Genomic DNA, 22,049 nt, shown 5'->3' with positions numbered 1-22,049 from the left:
TTAGTCCCTGATCTAAAATTGAAATTTTAGGCAATTCATTTTCGAAGTTGTTGAGAGGCAAAATTTATACCACGATACGGATTAAAGCGAATAAAGTTACGTTTGTCCTGTTACCGGTGGAAAGAGAATGCGAACGTTAAAAGATTGAACAGTGACACGAAGAATTTTACAATGCCAGAAAGTCTGTGAGTGTGAATCGAGTAATTCAGATGATGGATCAACGCTCTAATTGCCAGGCGTAAAAAAAGAACGGCGGATGTTTCAATCGTAGATTAACAGGTCCCGTTTCGCTCCAGCGAAAACGTCGCGTATTCTTTCTTCTTTTTTTCTTGTCCCTCCAATGCGGTTCGCTACGAATCGATACGCGGAGTCGAGAACGGCTTATGTCAGTAATCCGTGTTCACGTGCTTCGGTATTATGATAATAAACAGTGAGTAACCGTTGATCAACCTTCCATTACACATGCGACGCTGCAACTGCTACGCAAGAAAGCAATTGGACAAAAAATATTGTGCAACCGAGTAAGAGACACTCGTTTCGTCCAATAACGAACTATCGAATCGTGGGATTTAAAAGGAGGGAAAAAATGATTAGGGAAATGAATAGACGATCCTATTAACCTACGTTTCCATGATTTCTATTTGGGAATAATAAAGTGAGATATGTACGGCACATACAATTTTTGACATAGCAATTTTTCTATGTGGACATCTCCTATCTTTCGCTTCCTATCGTTTCATTTTTCTTAGTAATGAATTACACGTGTGTTTGCAGCAACTAAAGCAGCTCGAGTATCGGAATAGTATAGTTCGCGTACTTTAAAAGTCGTTATTATACGGAGTATTATTAGAATTATACTATCTGTGTGTCATGCGTGAAATATCCGGATGATACGATAAATTATTTATTTAAAAGAATTAAAACAAGTGTAACGAAAATGGGTTTATATTAATTTTGATATTCACTATGATAGAAGTTTCTGTTTCTACGTAAGAGATAAATCAGGTAAAATTTGTGTAAAGTCTATGGATCTACTGTATTTCGAATAAAATGAAAGATATTAATTAGACGATAGAATATGTAATTGGAATATAATAAAACTTCTCTAAAATGAATAAATCCGCGGAATTTAAAATCACAGAAGATCTATTATATGTTCCTGCGTCGCAAACGGAGTCGCGGGCTTTCGTTGAACCGCCGTATTGATGCAATTTGCAGTTGTTTTCGGTTTTCCCAAGTTTCCTCACGCTGATCTCATTGTTCGAGCCTTTATCGCCACTTTATCGGGATTAGCAACAATCCTGATGTTGATTATGCTCGACTCGTTAAGACATGGTCTGAAAATTCGCGCGCACGCGTTCCTTTATCGTCGATTGTAACGCAACGCGCGTTATCGTACGCGAATCGAGCGACTCGCGTCTGTTTTCGTACGGCAAGGTATGAGCGACGTAAAAGAAAATCAACGAATCTTTTCGCCATGCTTTGTCGATCATAGGATTAGATTCGATTTACTATGCAGCGAGTTTCATTCTACGGCATCGTCGAGTCGTCCGAGTTGCACAATAGTTTGGCTCATGACATGTAACGCTGGAATTAGCAGCTCAATTAAAATAACTGGTGCGAGATTTCTGCAATTACAAAATACCAGGTCGTCCGAGAAGTTTCTTTCGTTTTATAAGGAAATTACAGATGCACAACGTTCTCTGTTTTATATTATTTTATTGAATGATCGTAATAATAGAAATAGAACAAAATCGATCAGACGTAATTCAATAGAATTATAATATGAGACTCGACTATCATGATCATGATAGTAATATGCGTGTGTATACATATATACATATACATAGATGAATTGTTATTCTCTATGTTACGCGATAAAGATTATTACGTAGAGATTCTCGTTTGTTTCTTTATTTTTATTTTTTGTGAAAGTTTAATGTCGTGTTAAATGCGCATGGTTATTAGTGAAGTCTTTGGGATTTTTATTTTTGATAGTAAATATTTCAGGGAATTTTCAAAGATACACGATATGTATGGTACATTGGTTGGAACAACGGTTTGGGCGATCCGTCGGCAAAGAAAAATCGCACTCTGTCCTCGCTTCGTGACGCTTCGAGAGCATCCAAGCCGTGACCTTAACTAACTGGAATTAGTGTGGCAACGAGAAAATTATCACGGTCGTTTAGCAATCATCCTACACGATCGTTCGAGTTAATGCGAAAGCCGCGTACGCGAAAATTAAATTCTCAAATGAAATGCAGTTATTGTAATTGATACGCCGCTGGCGCGTCTCGCCTCTTCGTCGCTTTTCTTTTTTCTTGTAATAAATTACGCAATGTAACAGGAAAAAAGAATTTCCTCGGGAAAAAACACCGATAAACTATCGTTTATTTACTTCGAGATATCGTGCAAAAGGAACTAATTTAATTCAAATGGTAATAACTCTAAGATAATAACAAATATCTTCTTTGCCTGACACGTAGAATTAACAAAGTTTTCCATTTTCAACGATCACTCGTGACACGATATTCGATGTTTCATGATACCAAGAATTAGAGATCATTGACCGCCTATTTATTTTAAGACATTGTATTATCTATAGAAAAAAAAATGTAATACCGAGTAACGAAATTGCTCAACTATGTTTTGGTGTATTTGTACTTTCGTCGTGCCGAGTGTGATCTCTCACAATTATGAAAATAAAAAATTCGACAACGTATCAATTTATCGCGATCTCTCAAACTATAGTACACCCTTTCACCGAATAGTTTCTTCACTAGCGATACGTACGACACATCGATCGCGTACCAAACAATCTCGCTGTTGCACTTGAAAGTGTTGAGAAGATATTTAGTAACACGACACCGGCGTTAAATGCACACAATCACGTTCATAAGACACCGGACAGTTGGTAATGTTAAACACGATATTTATTAACGTAGGTTTGTAATAACGGTTTAAAAACATCGACTAATCAACCAGTATTTAAATACCTACACGCGTTAGATCAAACGTTCCAAGTATCCTTCAACAAAAATAGAAACCGAGAGGAAGGAAAATCAAGGACGAAATTTCGTTTCAGAAGGATTCTGGAAGATTAATTCCCGGTAATTGCCTGTAAATAGAATATTTCTTATAGAAGAAAAATTTATTCTATGACATTACACGCGTCATACCGATAGTGACGAGCTATTGTCTATGATCGACGACAGACGTTAATACTCGTAATAGCAAATTCTCCTTCTTCGTTCATTAGTTTTCGTTAGAATTATTCTTGTTTCTTTCGTTTATCAAGATATCGTAGTTATATTCTACCTTGTTCGATTAAATTAACTTTCATTCGTCTCGATATCAAAACAGTGTACAAGTTGTGGCGATAGTTGAACTTATTTGCTCAAGATCAAACTTCTTTTTTCTCTGTTATTGCTGTTGCTTCATTTTCGATCAGTTTTCTATCGATAGCGAATTTCTTTACGAACGCTTTTGAATAAACAGCGTTATTTTTCAGTGTCAGACAACGCTGGCGTGTATACATGGCGTGGTCGAACATGCGATCAGAGATTTTTCCTCTTTTTTATTACGAGACAAGCATGAATTCCCTATGGTACAACGATAAACGTATTATCGTGTTCGAACGTTTGACGTCCACGTGCACGTGTCTATCATCGCTTCGTGTCTAAAACGAACTCTGCGATCGGCAGTTGTAATCGTGGCAAAAGGACTGCAAGAAACAGTGCCTTTATTTCTCTTGGAAAAATAGGAAGGAAACGAAAAGAGGAAAAGAAAACGGTATATATCATCGTAGAAATTTGCGAATAAATTCCATTAATCGCAGCTACGATCTTCGTTTATGGAATTGCTTTGTCGAAATTCGAAAATAAATAAATGTTATAAAAATACGTAACTTGAAAGAGTTGATTCGATATTGCAATTATTTGAGAAAACGACCCTCGATTTCTTCTGTGATGAAAACGGTATTATTGGGTTGGCAACTAAGTGATTATCACCTAATGACAAAATCCGTAATCACTTAGTTGCCAGCCCAATAATTTAAGAAAATGTAGCCTATGATTATCTAATAAGATACATAAGCAAATAAAGACAATCTTTGGATCGAATAATTTGAAAGAATATAGGAAGGCCGAGTCGATGCAAGGATTTTCTAAATTTTGCCTAATTCAGATTCTTCCATCTCGATGAAATCACGGTGATAATTTGTTGAAAAAAAAAAAAAAAAAAAATCGAGAAATATTTGATACGCAACTGGTATAGCACACAGTCAGTTTTTTCTCCGTTGAAGAGATGTGAAGTTTCCGAAAGGATAGAACGTGGAAGACAAACACAGCGTGGCGCATAGATAATGGAATTGCAAATGATAAAAATACACTGATCTACAGAACGCGTTGTCGTCAAAGCGTGAACAGTATATAGAAATGGCTGTATCGATAAGGAAGCGCGTAACAAATTACAAAAATAATTAAATTGTTAAAACTGATAACTAATTGTTTGCCTTAACGATACATGCGATCTTTCACGTTCCCGTTGATTCAGTAATCTCTATATATCGTGCACGATATTTTGACGAAATTATTGAAACCTCGTTGCACGATTAAAAGCGATACTAAATGAACCATTGATATCGGCGTAATTCAAACGAAGAATAACGTATACGTAAAAATTCAGCTGACTCCGGTTAAACACGTTATTTGCAAGAGTTATTTAAATAGATGTGTTACTTTATTCCAGCATTATATATTGGCTTTTAAATACAATCGTGTTACCTCGTTCGATATAATAGAGAAACATCATTGAAAGCAACGAGTCTCCGCGATAATGGAATAAATTAAAATGGAGTCAATTAAAAACCCGCGGCGGTTATTTCGTACGAGCACACAATGATGCCATTCTCACATTTCAATTCGATAATTAGATTCATCGCATTTACCTTTCATACATGCGTCGTGTATCGGAGATTCTCCTAGGCTATGCTTGCGCTGCTCGCTCGAGGTGAATTTAAAATACAACCACGAGTTTTAAACATTGTACGCTCGTTAAGTATGCTCGTTAGTGTTCGAAAGGAAGGAACAATGAGCTTGTTTCAAGCTCATTGCGCGAAATCGCCGTTATAATAGTACGGGCCACGATATACGTATACCGAGGTCGTAAAATCTGTCGGTAGCCAAAGTTTATGTTTCGACCATTTGGATAAAAGAAATGAATAGCGGCGTTGGCGTACGGAAATTGTCTTAATTGTCTGAACGGAAATTCTTAGCTAGAGAGATATTTGTAATATAGGAAACTTATGGTTTAATCGGTGTTTAATATAATATAAAATAAAAGTTTGGATAGAACAGATCGAAATAAACATTGATATTCCTACTTCGTCTTCGAAGGAGGATGTGGAATGAAAATTTTAATGTACAACAAAACAAATCAATATATGGTGATGTTCAAATTTACTCGTCCCTCTGTTAAGCTGAAATATTTTCTTTTATCCTAGAATCTTGAGACGTTTGTCTGTGTTGTTACTCGATGATTTCATTCATGACCTCGCTATATCTTCTTCCATATCGTATATATTTATCCGCGCTTTATTTAACTCTCCTTATTACCAATGGAACATCAAAACGTTATCGTGATTCAAGCGTGAAATTTATTAAATTTTAACAACGAATCGCGTAACGTTTATTTCCATATTCTCAGCCGTATCCATGCCATCGCATCCGCAGTTTGAAACAGTAAATCGCGGAACGATTAAAAACGTCGTTTAATATCAACAGGAACGTGAAAAGTGGAAACGAAAGAACGTGGTTCGACGCGTTCCGTCGTCGACAAAATTCTGGTGAAAACACGTAGTCGACTTGAGCACGATGAATTATCGTCGTCATTATCATTGTCGTCAATGCCATTGCGATTGTCGAGCGTATCTGCATTGACTCGATGGTCAATAATTTTATTCTCGAGGAGCTACTCCATTCGCATTCTTCCTCGTTTCGTCGATGTGATTCTCGAAGAAGCTTCGAAAAGTTGTAAAGATACGCCGCACATATAGACACAGGTACGTGGAAAACGCGTCGTCGTTTTTCGTTGCGAGGAAAGTTTCCTGATATTTTAAATCGACGTGCTTTAGGATTCTTATTCTTTGCGTCGTCAATGTTGCGACAATTTAGATAAGTATCGGAATTATGGAATTACAAAGTGATCTTTCCCTGAGAATTCTGTGTTTGATCGAGATTAACTGGATTTAAATGGAACGAATTTTTAAGTAGAAAATTTACTTCACTTTATTTTTAACAATGTATCGCCGCTTCCTTTCGACGACCTCTGTCTTCGTTGGCGACTCTTATACTTTTCGAGCAATTGAATTAAATATTTAATTTTGAGGGATCCTTGATAGCTTTACCAAGTTTACGAACTTTAAGAATTTGTTAAGGATGTTCCAATTTCCTACCAATTTTTTAGAAGCTCTATAAAACTATTGCAAGAACCTAGAAATTATTTCTTAAGCTTCAAAAATTGCTTATGAATTTTTATAATTTTCTACGGATTTCACAAGAGCTTGGAATAATCTTTGAACGATAAATCTTAGATAATACAACTTTACGGATATAATAGAAATACGAAACACTGTGTATACGCAGTAACGTAAATTAATAGGAAGAAGGCGAGACACGGGAACCCCGTGGGTCACCTGCAAAACGAGTTACGAAAACCGCCAAGCGTGCGTCGTAAAAACTAATCCGAGCTGTTCCATTTCTATACTATTCATTTATTCGTTGGTTATCGGTGAGAACATCGGTTCGATCTGGCTGGAAAAATCGGTGAGCTAACTCTCGTAGGTTAGCTCGAACAAGCACGGTAAATAAACGTCGGAGCCCAGAACAACTGTGAAGAAAAAACGATGGAATTTGCGCTGACAGAAAATTTGTACGATCGCTACGTAACTTCCTCTTACGCGTATGCTATCGATCCATGCGTGTATCGTGAATCGAATGTCCGTGATTGGACATTCGAGACAGCGGATTATTTAATTTGTATCGAGGATTGTTCAATGAAACGCACCTATGCACCTTTCACCGGGCGAGACACGTGTCTTAACGCTTTCGACTATTTCAACAGTTTGTTCATCTTCGAATTAGAAAGATAATGGTAATTTGACTATGAAATTATGGATAAATTAGAAATCTATTAGAAATTTATTTGAAATTTCTAATTCAATGTTTCCCTCTAAAGTTTCTTACGATCAATTCTATGCAAGTTCGCTGACCTTGTTTAACGATGTGAAAGCAATTTTATTAGTTGCAATGTACGTTGATACGATAATTATTGTTTTCGATAAACAAATTACAAGCTTCGATAGAAAATCAGTTAAAAATACAATAACGTGTCTTGCTTGCTAGGAAGAGATTAGAAGAAGACAGATCTACCAGCGAGCAACTTGTATTCCACATTTATCCCGACTGAGCAAGAAACTCAGAGCTGAAACTGAGAGCTGAGAATTGCAATGATCTGATTAACTAAAACCGCCTCAATCTCGGTTAATTCGATTATCGATTAAGAATGGAAGATGATACGATTAACTAGAAGACTCGATAATCTACAAACAAATGTATTTTAAATGCGAGGCAAGGGCTGCTGGGAATGTGGCTGGAAATTATTATTCCAACACCTTAATTTACCGAATGTTCTCGTGAACAGACTGTAAATTACCTTCAGGAAAATAAAGAAAAAAGGAAAAGGAAACAAATATTATGTTCTAGAGCTTGTAGTGATTTCGTACAGATTTAAAAGTTCCTGTTGTATATGTTGTTAGAACGCGACGATAATTTCTGCGAGAAGATTGGTTTCATCTTATATTTAGAATTTAATTCTTCCTCAAATTCTAGACAAACGATAATGCCGAAGTTTAAACAGTAATAATGTTGCAGTTACATAGTAGAACATTTAATATACCATAACAAAATCGGCAATCGTAATTGTTGAGTTTAAATTCGGAAACTATTTCATCACTTCGTACACTTCAAATTCTACGCTAAAAATATAAATATAAATAGGTTGCTCTTTAAACGCAGATTGCCAAGGAAAAAATCGACGTTTTTCAGATCAGTTCGTACAATAGCACGATCCAACTGACGATCGTAGCGAATAATCGTCAGCTAATAACGGTATATTTCACTGGCATATGCGACGAACGCGGGAAGCGGAACGCGTGCTATTTTTTAAATATCCTCTAATCGAGCCGATTTGCATGTGCAAGCTGAATCGAATCGCGGCCTGACTTTTGCTCGCGTTATTATCGCCCATTCGAGTCGAAATGGTGACGACGATGACTAATGAAAAGCAGCTTATGATTCGTGGCGGTCGCGATTTAAGTACAGCCATGACGACATTTCACGTTCGAGAAATTAATGGACCAATTCTAGTTCTCAATGTGACAAACTGCCTGCGCTTAATTAAACGCCGATAGTGTCGTTAATGCATTAAGATATAGCATGATCCTTCTCTTTTTACCAGCTTCATTTTTCCTAATAAATATCAAGAAAAATAGAGTTTTAATATCATTTTCAATTCTATGATATTCAAAGATCGTTCGCAAAAGCAACAATTAATTAACCATTCGCCTTTCAACCTTCTTTCAGTGTTCATTTACGATTCGTTCGACCCCATTCCTAATCGTTCACGATACTCACGATCACCGAGCAGAGTATTGTGCTGCGAATACCTCCATAAGATACTGAAACACAATCGACGTGGAAAGAATTTTTTCTTTGATACCACTATGAAGAAGAAATCGGTTGGATCCTGCAGTCGAGCGTGTTCGCGTGCGCCTGTGCACTTAGCCTAAACGCCTGACCTGATCCACGCATCATTCATCCGTGACGTACACTGTCTGCGGACATAAACGTTACTGGCGAAGTAATAAATATGGTAATACGTTTAACGTGGGCGTGTACACGTAATATAATATGTGTATACTAGCGTAGAAAAGCTGTGTCTCGCACGCATCTACGAACGTTTATCCGTATGCGTTTGTAAACGTTTGCGATGGTGCGCGCGCGTGTAGGAGAGTGCAACCTAGTTTATAACGCGACACAGTTATCCGGCTTTTAAAGAATCCGATGTTATGTAAAAATCCTGATCACGTAACGAAAATCGCTCGTGAAAATCGTCGACGATGCACGTAATATAGTGGCTGGTCATTTTCATCATCAGCGGGATAAGAATCACTCGTTAAAAAATACAATTAAACGGATAATAATAAAATGCTATTGAATTAAGTATCGTCTATGTCCAATTTACGGCAGGAAAAACCGAATTATACAATGTGAAACGATCAAATTCATAGGTTTAGCCGGACGATGATCGACGTACGAAAAGGATTCTATGGAAACTTGAAAGAAAACGAATCATGTAAACGAGCAGGTCTGTATTGTGATCAATTTTCCTGTTCTTATCTCGTTCGTGGGAAAAGAACGTAATTTGTCCATTAAATCTTTCGGTTAACTCTCATACGATTAATTTTATTTATTCGGGAAACAAAGACTCGAGAAAAATTCACTGGCGTCGAAACAAAAAGTTCCTTCTCTTCGCAAACGTACGTATTAAGAAAATTGTGATTTACGATGAATATTCTGTAACAGGCGATCCATAAACATAAGTATGTACAAATCAACGTGTCACGAAGAAGAAGCGAAATAAGAAGGAGGGACCAATAAGCGAGGCAGAGGCAAGGTAGGCGATTTAGCGTGACCCAAGCAGAAGACACGGCAACGAGACATCAAGAGAAACAACCGAGGCCATGTTTCTTCCGTAATGGATACGTTCCACGGTTTTCTACCTCGGCATTCAATACGCGTTAAATCGTGGCCGGGCAAACAATCGTTCGGGACCATTTATCTTGCGATTCACGGACAATAATCGTCCTCGGGGCACAATCCAACTTCTTTCGATCGAGTTCCTCGATTTTTAGCCTTCTTCGAGATACGTTTTCGTAATTCCTTTCATTTTCAATCGAATTTATTTACGAACGAATTGCTTTATCCACGTTCTTCCCTTTCTTTTTTCTTCTTCCAATTAAGTTCGAACTTTTGCGAAAAGAACGACTGAAAATGGTCGATCCCGTGGATTTCTACGCGTGTTAGGTTGCATTTAAATAATTGGATAACCCAAGTATTCGGATATTTGACAATCGTATTTCACCAGCTATCGCGAAGCTTATTCCTTCAACCTACGTTTCTAACGTCTTTAATTTTCGACTGAATTTATCAAACAAAATATATGGAATTTTGTACGCGTTAATTGCATTTAGATTGTCGAAGAACGAATTCCAGTGTATTAACCTTGCCTCGTAATTTTTCTTCCATCTTACCTCCTCAATATGCTCTCGCAGTTCCTTTAACTTTTCCGATTGAATTCCTCGTTAAAGTCCTTTTCTTTCTCTCCACTCGTTAACAACCGTTCACGCGAAATTCTACGCACGTCCACTACATTTGAATGGCCGAAGAAGCGAAGTATTTTAGACTTAACCTTCCCTCGTCTTTTCTCTAAATCGTGTACTTTCGATCTGTCTCTCTCTTTTTTCTTCTTCTTCTTCTTCTTCTTCTTTCCATAGAATTTATCACCAAAATCCGTTTCCTTCTGCCCACTCGTTAATTTTATATCTTTGTGAAGACAGAGACGGAAGATGGCAATTCTATGCACGTTCGTTGCACTCGGATCCTTGGAGAACCGCAGTATTTAAGCGTTAACCTTCCATCGGTCTTTTTTCCTAAATCGTATTCCGTTGAACGATCACGATATTCGACGATCGTTCTCCTTCTTGGTTGCACAGGATGATTTAGTGGCGGGTAAAAATAGAAGTTACGAATCGGGTAGCTGTCGAGGAAGGAAATTTGATGGACGTGTTTACCAGCAACGTAGCTTCGATTCGTCACGATATTTATTAACGAATTAGATTGATACAACTGTAGGATGTTTACGAGATACTCGTACGCGTTTTATTATATTGTTATTTTTATTTATCATGGTACTATTTATCCTTATCGATCGTCTTTACGATATCGGTCTATTCGTAGTTTAATAGAAAGGGAATTTCAAGCAAAAATATGAAAGAGAAATATAATACGCTACAATGTAATGTAAAATATATTTGGCAAAAGTCCAGTACCTCTTTTAGTGGGAAAGAGCAAGTTGTTCTTGCCAGATTTAGGATTCGACACGCTAAACTGACACGCTCTCGTCTTATAATTAAAAAGCAGCCGAGCAAGTGCAATCGCTGAAACTGTATTCTGTCTGTCAAATATTCTGTTAATTGTAGTAACGTTTCCTGCGAAAATCTTCATATTTCTCAAAGATGTTAGTTTGTATCACCAAGTACGATGTAGGCTATCCACTTGGTTCACACATACGCTGTATCATATTAATTTTAATTTAAATTAATTGTACTGTAATTGTACCGTTTATGATATATGATAGAAATTATTTAAGTTACTATTACTAAAGTTTGCATAACATAATTTATTCTACTTCGTACTTCAATTTTTTTTATCTTCTTGTTACGTAATTTGTCAATCGCGTTCGCTAATGATCATAAAAGATGTTTGACGCGACGACTAATAAAACAGCTAGCAACAATAATAGCACAACACAAGCGATATAACGCAATTGCTCGTATTTCGTTTACCCTTATTATTCCTAGGGTATTTAATACAATAATTCGGTTCTCAGTGAGTAAATTAACAGGGTGTGATAAAAGAAAAAATATTACAGACGTCTGATACGAGTTTTAATTTTCTTCTCCGCGCTAAATTCACGTGTCGATTGAATCTTTTTACAAAATAAATACCAGTCGCTTTTAAGTACGTAAATTGCCTCCTTTCATAAACGAACCTTGACATATCCAGTTCATTAAGGTTTCCAGAACACCATAATTACAGAGTCAACTTTCTAACAAATCGCAGACAATCCTCGTTAAAAGTAAAAACCATAAAGTAACGTCTCGAGCATCCGATTCCCATGCATCTGTTTTCCATCGAACACCTTCGAACAGCAACGACATCGTCGCAACTACAATTTGTTCCAACTACGATGTACAGAACTCTGCACGATCGTAGTCACCTTGCAACAGCGCGAAGCAGCGAATGATCGATGCGTTCCTCTCATAGTTGAAGCGTAGAAAAGTCGCCTGATTCCCACACTGATACGCTCGAGCTGAACTTTACCTCGTGGAATCCTGGTGTCCCGGCTTTCACCGGTTGCGTCACTTTTACGATGATACAAATCCAAGCCGGTGTACTCCGTGGACCGACGCTAATGCCAATACCAGCGTAAGGAAACTGCATCGAATTTATCCACTTAAGAAGAAGCTGGCGGCTATAGAGAACTCGGTTCGAGAAACCCACGCCTCCGCGTGCATGCAAATCTCTTTTTCTCGTTGGCCGCGTGCTCTCTCAAGGCTCTGCCCGTTGTACCATAGCGTATAAAGCCTGATTCATACCGACGTGCCATCCTTGCCGATCTTTTTACGTAATTATTTATTTCCAGTTATCTGTCCCACGATGTATGGTATAATATAAAGAGCCACTCGGCACACGTGCTCTGGCTGCAACGTTCTGGGAACAACTCCTGATCCTCTTGCGTTTGATCGATAACCCGGATATCGTTGAGGGCCGATTGTTTTCTTGATTCTGTGCCACGGTGACTTTGACGACTTCGTGTCATGCAACTGGCGAGGTGGCCTATGGTGCTTTTCCGTCATAATTATTACTTACTTACCATAAACGTTACAATCTACGTAAATGTACGGAATAGCGAGACGAGATTCGGAATCTTGTGCGTTCGCTGCGAAGTTCTGGAAAGAGTTCCGTTCGTCGATTCTCTTGTATTCGATCGATAACCCGGATCTCGTTCAGGGCGAACAATTGTCTTCTTCGCATTCCACACATGTCAAATAATATTATTTCCCTGGCTATGGAAGGCTTTCCAAGTTTGTTTGGAATTCTCACAGATATCGAAATCGCTACGCGCGCGAAGGATCCTCGAAGTTTAAGAAAGAGTTGAGATAAATCGTTACGGTAGATCGATTCAATTTGAAATTCGTGAAACGAATATCAGTTCCTTGTGAGCGTAAACCTTCCTGTTTATCAGGAATATTGAGATTAAAATAAAAGTTATTAGTGTGACTCGTGTGAGTCGCCACGGTAAATCGTAAGGGTCGCTAAACGATTGCGTAAAATTGTTTACACTCGTTCCGAGATATCTTTGCGCGAATATTGTAGTTGCCTGCCTATTGTCGATCAATTGCGTTGAACGACGTCCGTGTGAATAAGAAGATTGACAGCGCAAGTGTAAGTCGGGCTTAACGCAGTGAAACTATCTCGAGGATAACGCGTCGTTACAACGGCAGAACATTGCGCCCACGTGAAATACCAACGCGTCACGTGAGCTAACGCGACAAACTAACAATTGTGAGATCGATCCTTGGAATCAATGGTCGAGAAATATTTGATCGCCATCGAAATCAGATGATAATTGCGCGTACGCGAAGCACGGATCTGTTGCTCGGTTTGACGAACACGACGATCGAAATTATAACATTTAAATAAATCTTTTCAGAGACACTGTTAAAATATTTCTACGATTTTTCTCGTACTCTTTAGGGCGCTTGATATATATGTTTATTTGTTACTAGACACAAAAATATATTTTATACAAATTTACAGTATACTATTTACATTATATTATCACGTATGAACGATATCGCGATGTTTATTGAATCTTTAATTTCAAAATTGCCTAGCGGCCGGACAAAACATTTGCTCGTAATTATTCTGCCCATTACGTAACGAGGAAGCGACTCGTACAAATATTTTGACATTTAGAAGCGTGCAAGGGTTGTTTACATATCGGCTGAAAGTTGTCCGCGATTCTACGATCAGATTCTTAGGAAAGCAACGTTCTATTTCATAATCCTAAATGCGTGGCCATACGACCACCGTGAGAACGCGTATAACGAGATGTTCGAAGCTTACTATAATTTAACTGCATTTACAATGAAGACGGTTAATAAGCATCGATCGAAAGATGATAATAATAATAAAGATAATAAGTTAATGTCATTATTTAGCTGATTCATCGTCGTACGATTGTTTTATTGGTCCAGTCCAACATCCGTTTTCACTCGACAACTTCTTGATCATGTAATAATTCAATTCGAGATAAGTAAATTCGTTTCGTGAACAGACAATGCTTTGTGTGCGCAGCGTCGAAGAATTTAATCGCGATGAAGATAATGAGGGGACAGGAGGCGCCGAGGTGTTGGTGCATCCTCGTCGAGGACGATAGCAATCAATGAAGGTGTTGCCTAAGACCGCAGGTAGAGAGGATGATTAACGCGATTCGCGGATTTCCACCGAGGTAAACCATCAACGTGCTACCATTCTACCGTTATTCAGTATTTTTCCTCGCCTCTAATCGAACATTATCCATAAAATAATCCGAAAATGAGAATACACGAACGATGGGCGGTGAAGAGAAGGGGTGGACGTCGAGCTTTGGTATTTTTCAGAAAAGGAACATTTATTTTTCCATAGGTGTGGCAACTTCGTATTTTCTCGTCAATCTTCAAAATAGAACATCGCTTTGCTCTTTGTTTCATTCTGCATGGTTTTCAACCTTTGCCGATATTTTGAAGCGACATTATGACACATTGGAGTGCAAAGAATGAAAAACATTTTTTCGTTGTACACGTCAATTTCTTTTATCTACGCAGATATCGTGCAACTCGGCAGATTTTCATTCGCAATGCGACACAAGCCAGCGATAAAAAGCAGATACAGGAGCGTACGAAAAAATGTTACGTTCGAAATTCGCTAAAGCTGCCCGTTGTTTCGGTAGAATCATCAGATGGCAAAAACTGAAATTACTCGAATAAAAGCAGGTTTTTTAACGTTTTGAACTTTGTACAGATGTTGTCGTACCGTGAGACATCTTTAACGTGTGATATAACAACGAAAGTGAGAAATCATCATATAGTTCTACTACACGTTAAGCAAGGGAAAATATCAGAAAGAAGAAAATCATTCGAATAATCCTACGATAGATCTATTTAAATCACCGAGCAGCTGATATAAATAATCTAAGAATAATATAATATAAAATCTGCGAGTTTCGGGTGAAAATTAAAAATCTTTTCGGCAATTACTTTTATAGAAGCGTGGTACTTTCGGAAGAACTCTATTGGGAGTTAATTTTCATTCTGAGCTCTTCTAGTCTGTTTTATTTACTTTCAATGGAAAATAATGTAAGATTTTGGGAAGAACGAAACAGTCGGATGAAGTTTTCTATGGTGAAAATATGTTTTCCCGGCTCGCGAGAAGACAACTTAAAGTATATTTGTACGTGAACTCTACGAGAACCGACGGAAACTCGAGTTCCCAAGCCACACCGTTTCCGATTCTAGTCGAGATATCCAAGTAATTACGATATTAATGTTTGTTTTCGTATTACTGCGTGTCGTTGTGCCGAGCAAGAGATATTCAAGTGGCGGATCTTTATGCTAATTTATGTATATTTCGTTGCACGTAACTAAAGAAATGCAACTTAGGTGAAGACTCTCTTCATTTCCAGATTCTTTTCTACTAAAATATATAACGAGTTCTCTACTTTGAATATTTTACGTACGAGATTTTTGTATGTATATCCTAAGCGTTCTATGTATCTTTAAATTTCACATAATAAAATCCAATAAAAATCAGGAATCTAGTCGTGTCGAAACGTTTCACTCGATAATTGATATCATAATTGGAAAGAAATATCTGACGCTGTCATCATCAATGTCCAAAGGTGCGCAAACAAAATCAGCATAAACGAAATATCGGAGACAATCGTCGAGAATAAATTATTAAAAAACTGCGGGGTTTTATGCAAAATTTATATCTTTATGGACGTAACCAATGACATAGAATTTAAATGGTGATTTGTTCTGTCTGTTATTCAAAATTATAGCGAGTACGCCACTTTCGATATTTTATATATTTTTACTTTGATGCATTTGCTTAAAAATCCGCCATCTAATGGTAACATTCAGGAACGTTTCATTTTTCCCGTTTTCCCGAAGGATCGCGATATAGCGATTAGAATTTTTTAAGACTCGAAATATTAAAAACTACGATGCACCGCGAAACAGACCAACACAAAGTCGTTACGCCAAACTCGGACCTTTTATGGTTGTCTTAACCTACTTAATGTCGCGCAAATAATTTGTCCAAGGTAAATCATGTCGTATTTACGATGTTTATACGACGAAAGACTAACTAGGAGAAACTGGCTCGTGTATCGAGCACGTACATTTAAAATTATCCATGTAAATTCTTATTTTACGCGTGATGCAATTTACCTATGAAATTGCAAATAGAATTAATAATAATTTTTGTAACGGATGCAGGTTTCTTGTTGGAAAGTAATTTTCCTTTCCTCTGATTAAATTATACGCATAAATTTCCATTTAATCGAACGTGCAGTCCATTTAGCAGCGAATTCATTGACCCGTGACGTATTAGTGTCCCAAGGTTATTCAAGGTCGATAGTTTACAACCATTTAAAACCCTTCAATCATAACACGATAAAATTGACTTTTTAACAATTAATTGATTTGACATTGGTAGTCAGTTGTCAAACATTACGAAGCTGCTTCGTTATTCGAAATAACGTTGTTTCTGATTTACGAGTCAAATAAAAAAGAGGCGATAGAAGCACCGTTTACAAATTAACGAAGACATCAACGAGTTGAACTAAAAAAAAAGGCAGAAAATAGTGTGAAATTAAAAATTTTGGCGGGTTTAAAGAAAAAATGTGTTTTTTAAAAAAGAAAAAATGAACTTTAAGGTGCTATAGCAATTATTTAAATAAACTTTTTGACGAATTTTTTTTAGTTCATCGGGAAGAAAAATATATAATAATTTAATCCTTTTTTGGTTTCTTGTTTCAGTCAAGAATTACCAGGTGGATCTTTCCCATCGATTGAAAACTGCAACCCATGAAATAGCCTTAGAAATCTGTTATAGTTTTTTTTTTACTTTAAAAAAAATTTCTTTGTATTCGTTAAATATATATAAAACCATGTCTCAAAATGCAATAACTTCATTTCTTCCTTTCCCTTCTAAAAAAAACATCACAAAAAGACGCTGTTTTAGAACATTCTAATTCAGGACACCCCCTTAAATACATCGCCAAATAAATCTTTCGATAGGGTCTTTAATTAGAAATGGAAGCTGTGAAATAAAAGCCTGCATTTTCATAAACATCTTCAGTCTAGTAATTAATGTTTAATCGACGCGTTTCTAACACTATTGAATTTTGTCAGCTACGCTGTACTATAACATAACACTGTTACCGTTAAATCTATCCGTACAGATTTTAATACTATGATATAGTATGAGATGTAGATAGATGTATCAGGTTGTCCGGAAAGTTTCTTTCGTTTCATAAGGTGATAATAGATGAACAAGAATTTCTGTTTTATATTATTTTATTGAATTACGTGTGATTTATTTCGTTTTATTTCTATTATTATGTTCGTGTATAATTCAATAAACTAATATAAAACAAAAAACATTGTGCGTCTATTATTTCCTTATAAAACGAAAGAAACATTTCGGACAAGCTAACAAATAATTTGGTAAAAAGGTACCAAGTATGAAATATAAAAGATAACAAGTGGATGAAGCACCAACTTATTGCTTCGTACATTTCTTTTTGCCATTTATACGTCGTTGTTATACAAATACCGATAGCACAGAACATGTGGATAGTCGGGAGCATTGTGTGTTACCTCGATTTTTACGAGGCTTCCCGTTCTCTCCTCTGCATGTGGAACGTCGAAGCGTTCCGCGATCGCGGCACGACTCGCGACTCGCAAAGTAGTCCACACATCCTCTCTCTTGCATTATAAACAATCTCCCATGAAAATCTAGAACGGTCGGCCGTAGTAAACTCGCCGTGGCGTGTTTTGCGCGCCGCCATGTCGCGGCAATTTGCTTTATAATTTTCGTCTGTTAAATCTTCATCTTTCTTCTTATATTTAAAAGTAGAGATTTTTCGGTGGAAACATTGTAAATGTGTAGAGGGTTTCGAGACTCGGATCATGATATTATTTCAATGCTCGAACGCTCCGTTTAGGGTAGCGAAATTGGTAAAGTTTGTATCTTCTTATTTTTATCTATTAAGAGATAGAAATTCCGATCGAATCGTACAATCCGTCAGATTTTGAAAGTTTGCAATTTTACCAGAATTTTAATTAGTTGGATGACTCGAGTTTCGGATGATAATGTCGTGAAATCTTCTCTAAATTCATTGTAGTTTGAATAGCTATGGATGTGCAAGATTTTTTACATTCCGTTTCACGGGAAAAAGTTTTTCTTTGAATTACTGTTACCGGTGAACGGAGCCTTAAAGAAACGGTAGGAATTAGCGATAATTGCAGAGACAGACATTGTGAAAACGTCTGTTAATTGTGAAAATTTTTAGATTTACGCCAAGCCTTGCACAGAAGAAAGCCATACGTTTGTAAAGAAATACTGAAATACTCCAAATTTTCTCCTCGCTCGACGATACAACGCTCTTGGAAACCAACAAAAAGAAAAAAAAAGAAGAAAAAGGAAGAAACGGAAATTATTCGTTCATCGCGAGTTAACGAAATTGCATGTGCGTTTTCATAAAACTTCAAACGTTTAGATAAGATGATAGATTTTTTTTCAAGTGTGTTGCATAAGAGGAATAAAACAGAAATGTAAGCAGAAAACGCAAAAGCAGAAATATAAAAGAAGAAACATGTCGTGGATAGATATTTATCAGCGTGCGAGTACGTGATACGAGCCTTGCGAGTAGATATGTACACGTGGGATTATCGTGAGCGATGCAAATCGTCATTAAGCCAATAACAGGCTACGACACTTGCGAAATCAACCGAGATCTCCTCAAAATGTATTGCTCTCTCGTTGAACGTTCTAACTTGGAGAAAAGTTGCTCGTGTATTCCTCTTACGCGTTGCTAACAATCCGACTATTTTGTTCCAATCGTTAAAATTGATATTCGATACCTTGGCAGTGTGTACATCGAAATACATTTGAAATGAAAAATATGTGCATCAGGATTAACTTTTCATATAGACGTAAAAGATCGTCAAAATTTGTTAGAAGCGCGTTGAAGGAAGTCGAAATTCACTGAATGATCGAAGATTTAAAAGTATTCAAATTTCGTCGTAATATATTAAAATGAATTAAAGATATGCGTAATAAAAACGGAAGTTGATAAACGATAAACAGAGGTCTGAAAAAAATCGTAAAAAATAAAATAATGCTAGAAATTTCAAATCAGTAAAAACTTGACAGAAATCCGTAAAAAATTCGATTAGAAATCAGGCAAAAGATATTCGAAGGAATCGTTAAAGATCGTCGAAATTAAATCGAAAATCGGCCAAAAGTCGATAGAATTACAAGGAAGCTGTTTAAAGTTCCATACCAGAAAAGTCGATAAAAATGAAAAAAGAAAAAATGATAAAGTCACGGATTCGTCCGTACGTTTACCAGAAGGCAGCGTTTGTTTCGCGACGGATGACTTTGATTTCTTACCCGGAAGTGGCGCGTACCGCCCTGCTTGATGTAATAGCAAATTAGAGGTTCGTGCGTGGGCGTGATCGAGTGCCGAGGAGACAGAAGGTCTCGGAAAACGCGATGAAAACGGCTAGGAAACTCGTGCTTCGATCAGACGTTCGAGGCTGCCCATTTTATTAGAATAAAAGTCGCGAATGCGATAAGAGATCCCACTAGAACCGAGGCCTATCATTTATCCCTCCTCAGTGGATAAATGGAAGTGGAAAGTTTGCTCGCGAGCAACCGATTAATCCGAGAGGGTTCATCGGTGGAACTAGGTGTCTGACGTTTTGTACGCGGAATTTATTACTGCAGCATTTTTATCACCTCTTCGTTCAATTTCATGGTCGATAAAACACTTTCAGTGATTGAGATCGAGCAACTTTCGCCTAGAGATGAGACGAATCTTCTGCCTCCCACACTCGCTACTAGGATCGACCGCCAAGGCGATAATTATTTCGACGTAGCTGAACAGCTTCCGCGCCTCAAGAATACGTAGTATGTGGATGGTCCGTGTCTGACTGTGTTGATCTACTTTAGAGGCGGATTAATTTCACCAGCTGCGTCTCGCGCAAATAAGTATAGATAAGTTTGTTGATGATATTCGTCTATAAGAGTAGAAATTCTTATCGAAACGTGTAACGCGTTGATGATAAATTGAATTGATAAATATAATTAATAATAAATTCGTAGTTGCGGCATGTTCGAATTGAATTTGATACCGGGTGAGTCAGTAGAAACTACCGTCTCAAGTAATTCGTTATCTGTTGACTTTATGAGAAGATGTTTCCAGAGAAATTTATCGTATCTAAGGAAATTACTCGGATGAGTATATTTTTCGAGACGTTAAAGGGACCTTAATTTTTTTTAATGACACCCTATATTTTTTTATAAAGACATTCTCTACGAAAAAAAACTATTAGCTTACTTATACCGGAAAATCGTTAGCTTGGTTGATATCTTAACTCCAACTTGTCAAAGCTGACGTACGAAAGACAAAGCAATGTAAACGCAAGAGTGTCGCTTCGCGTCTTCCCTTGTCTTTCGTACATTAGATTTGACAAATTTATCATCGTTGTATTCGTATATTATATCTTTGCTATATTCTTTGTTATATTCTTTATCGTATGTTTCGTTAAACGTTTGTTGAACCTTCAGTTAAATGCGATATACATAGCGAAGATTAGTTTCTGGTTTAATACTATATACATATTGCATATCTCTCCTAATTAAATAGTCTTTGTATCTTTCTAACGCGTTACTTTTTCCTCGCTGTAGCAGACGTTTCTCTTAACGTCCGCGTCCATTAACGAAAATTCTAGTTTCTGGCGTAATTACTCGGCATTAGCCTTACTAGCTTTGTAGCGATGTAACAAAGCCGTTCCTTCGCATAAGCAAGTTTCCGTGTCGTAACGCGCGATTCCCATAAATTAAAGTTCCACGAAGACATCTTAATTTCGTCGAAACGATCGGCAGAGTTGCATACGATATGTACGTTGCTCCAGATCTTCAGCGTAGAAACGCGAAAATCTTTCGTAAATCGATTCGTCGGATGGCATTTCTAGCGCTATTACACCAATTGACGTATGAAGCAACGAGAACATTATCCGTTATAATGGTTGGTGACTTTCGTGTCTCGTTATACTCGCTCGTACCGCCTCAAAGTTGTGCAACCACAATTTTGTTTGATACGAGCGCGATAGAATCATTTTGCGAATCGTTCGTACGAACCAAACAATACTGTCGTCCTCGATTAAACTCTACAGATCCTTCAATCTTTTAATTATACAAGTAGTTAAGAAGAATCTTTTAATTTAATAGAAGCACTTCCGGTGTTAGTAATAAATGTAAAGTATTATACGGATATCTAGGCCCCACGGTATATTTTCATATTTGTTCGTTCTAAGTCGTTCAATTTTTAATATAATAGCGTGAAAATCATATTAAGTGCACGTGTTGTTACAAGGCCTTTTCAACTTTAATTTACCCTCCTTTGAAGCTTCTAATTGAATTGAAATTTTGGCTCTGTACTCAACAGCACATACTATGATTATTATTATTTTTAGAGATATTAGATAGAGAGAAAAAGTCGTTCAATTGTTAATATAATAACGTGAAGATCATATTAAGTACACGTGTTGTTACAAGGCCTTTTCAACTTTAATTTACCCTCCTTTGAAGTTTCTAATTGAATTGAAATTTTGGCTCTGTACTCAACAGCAAATATTATGATTATTATTATTTTTAGAGATGTTAGATAGAGAGAAATATTTAGAGAAATTAGAGAATTTTATTTGCTTTCTAACAGGCAATTTGATGATTCCATAAAAAGTTAATAAACAGTGTTTCTGGCTAATGGTACATTGTTCATTCGTAAAATTTATATGCTATCGTTAT

At 37.0% G+C, this 22,049-nt stretch overlaps 1 protein-coding gene and 1 long non-coding RNA gene across 7 annotated transcripts in view; both read right to left on the bottom strand.

Moving 5' to 3' along the window:
* The window catches only part of LOC100643133 (myelin regulatory factor-like protein), a 67,014-nt gene that overhangs the window by 34,064 nt on the left and 10,901 nt on the right, over positions 1-22,049 (bottom strand). The window contains exon 1 of one of the 6 annotated variants that reach the window (XM_048411193.1): positions 4,949-4,970. The exons of the other annotated variants lie outside the window; for them this stretch is intronic. Coding sequence (XP_048267150.1) covers positions 4,949-4,955 — 7 coding nt within the window. The 5' untranslated portion in view covers positions 4,956-4,970. Of the gene's footprint in view, positions 1-4,948; positions 4,971-22,049 lie in introns of those variants that run through there. 6 annotated transcript variants of the gene reach the window in all.
* On the bottom strand, positions 10,444-14,240 carry LOC125386147. The gene is made up of 2 exons (XR_007226040.1): positions 12,121-14,240; positions 10,444-12,042 (listed from the first exon to the last, which is right to left on the bottom strand). It is a non-coding gene; the product is annotated as an uncharacterized LOC125386147 (long non-coding RNA).

The sequence above is a fragment of the Bombus terrestris genome, chromosome 12, assembly GCF_910591885.1.
Source record: "Bombus terrestris chromosome 12, iyBomTerr1.2, whole genome shotgun sequence".
Taxonomy (NCBI): Eukaryota; Metazoa; Arthropoda; class Insecta; order Hymenoptera; family Apidae; genus Bombus; species Bombus terrestris.
The sequence above is the reverse complement of the archived record's forward strand: the minus strand, read 5'-3'. Positions and strand labels throughout refer to the sequence as shown.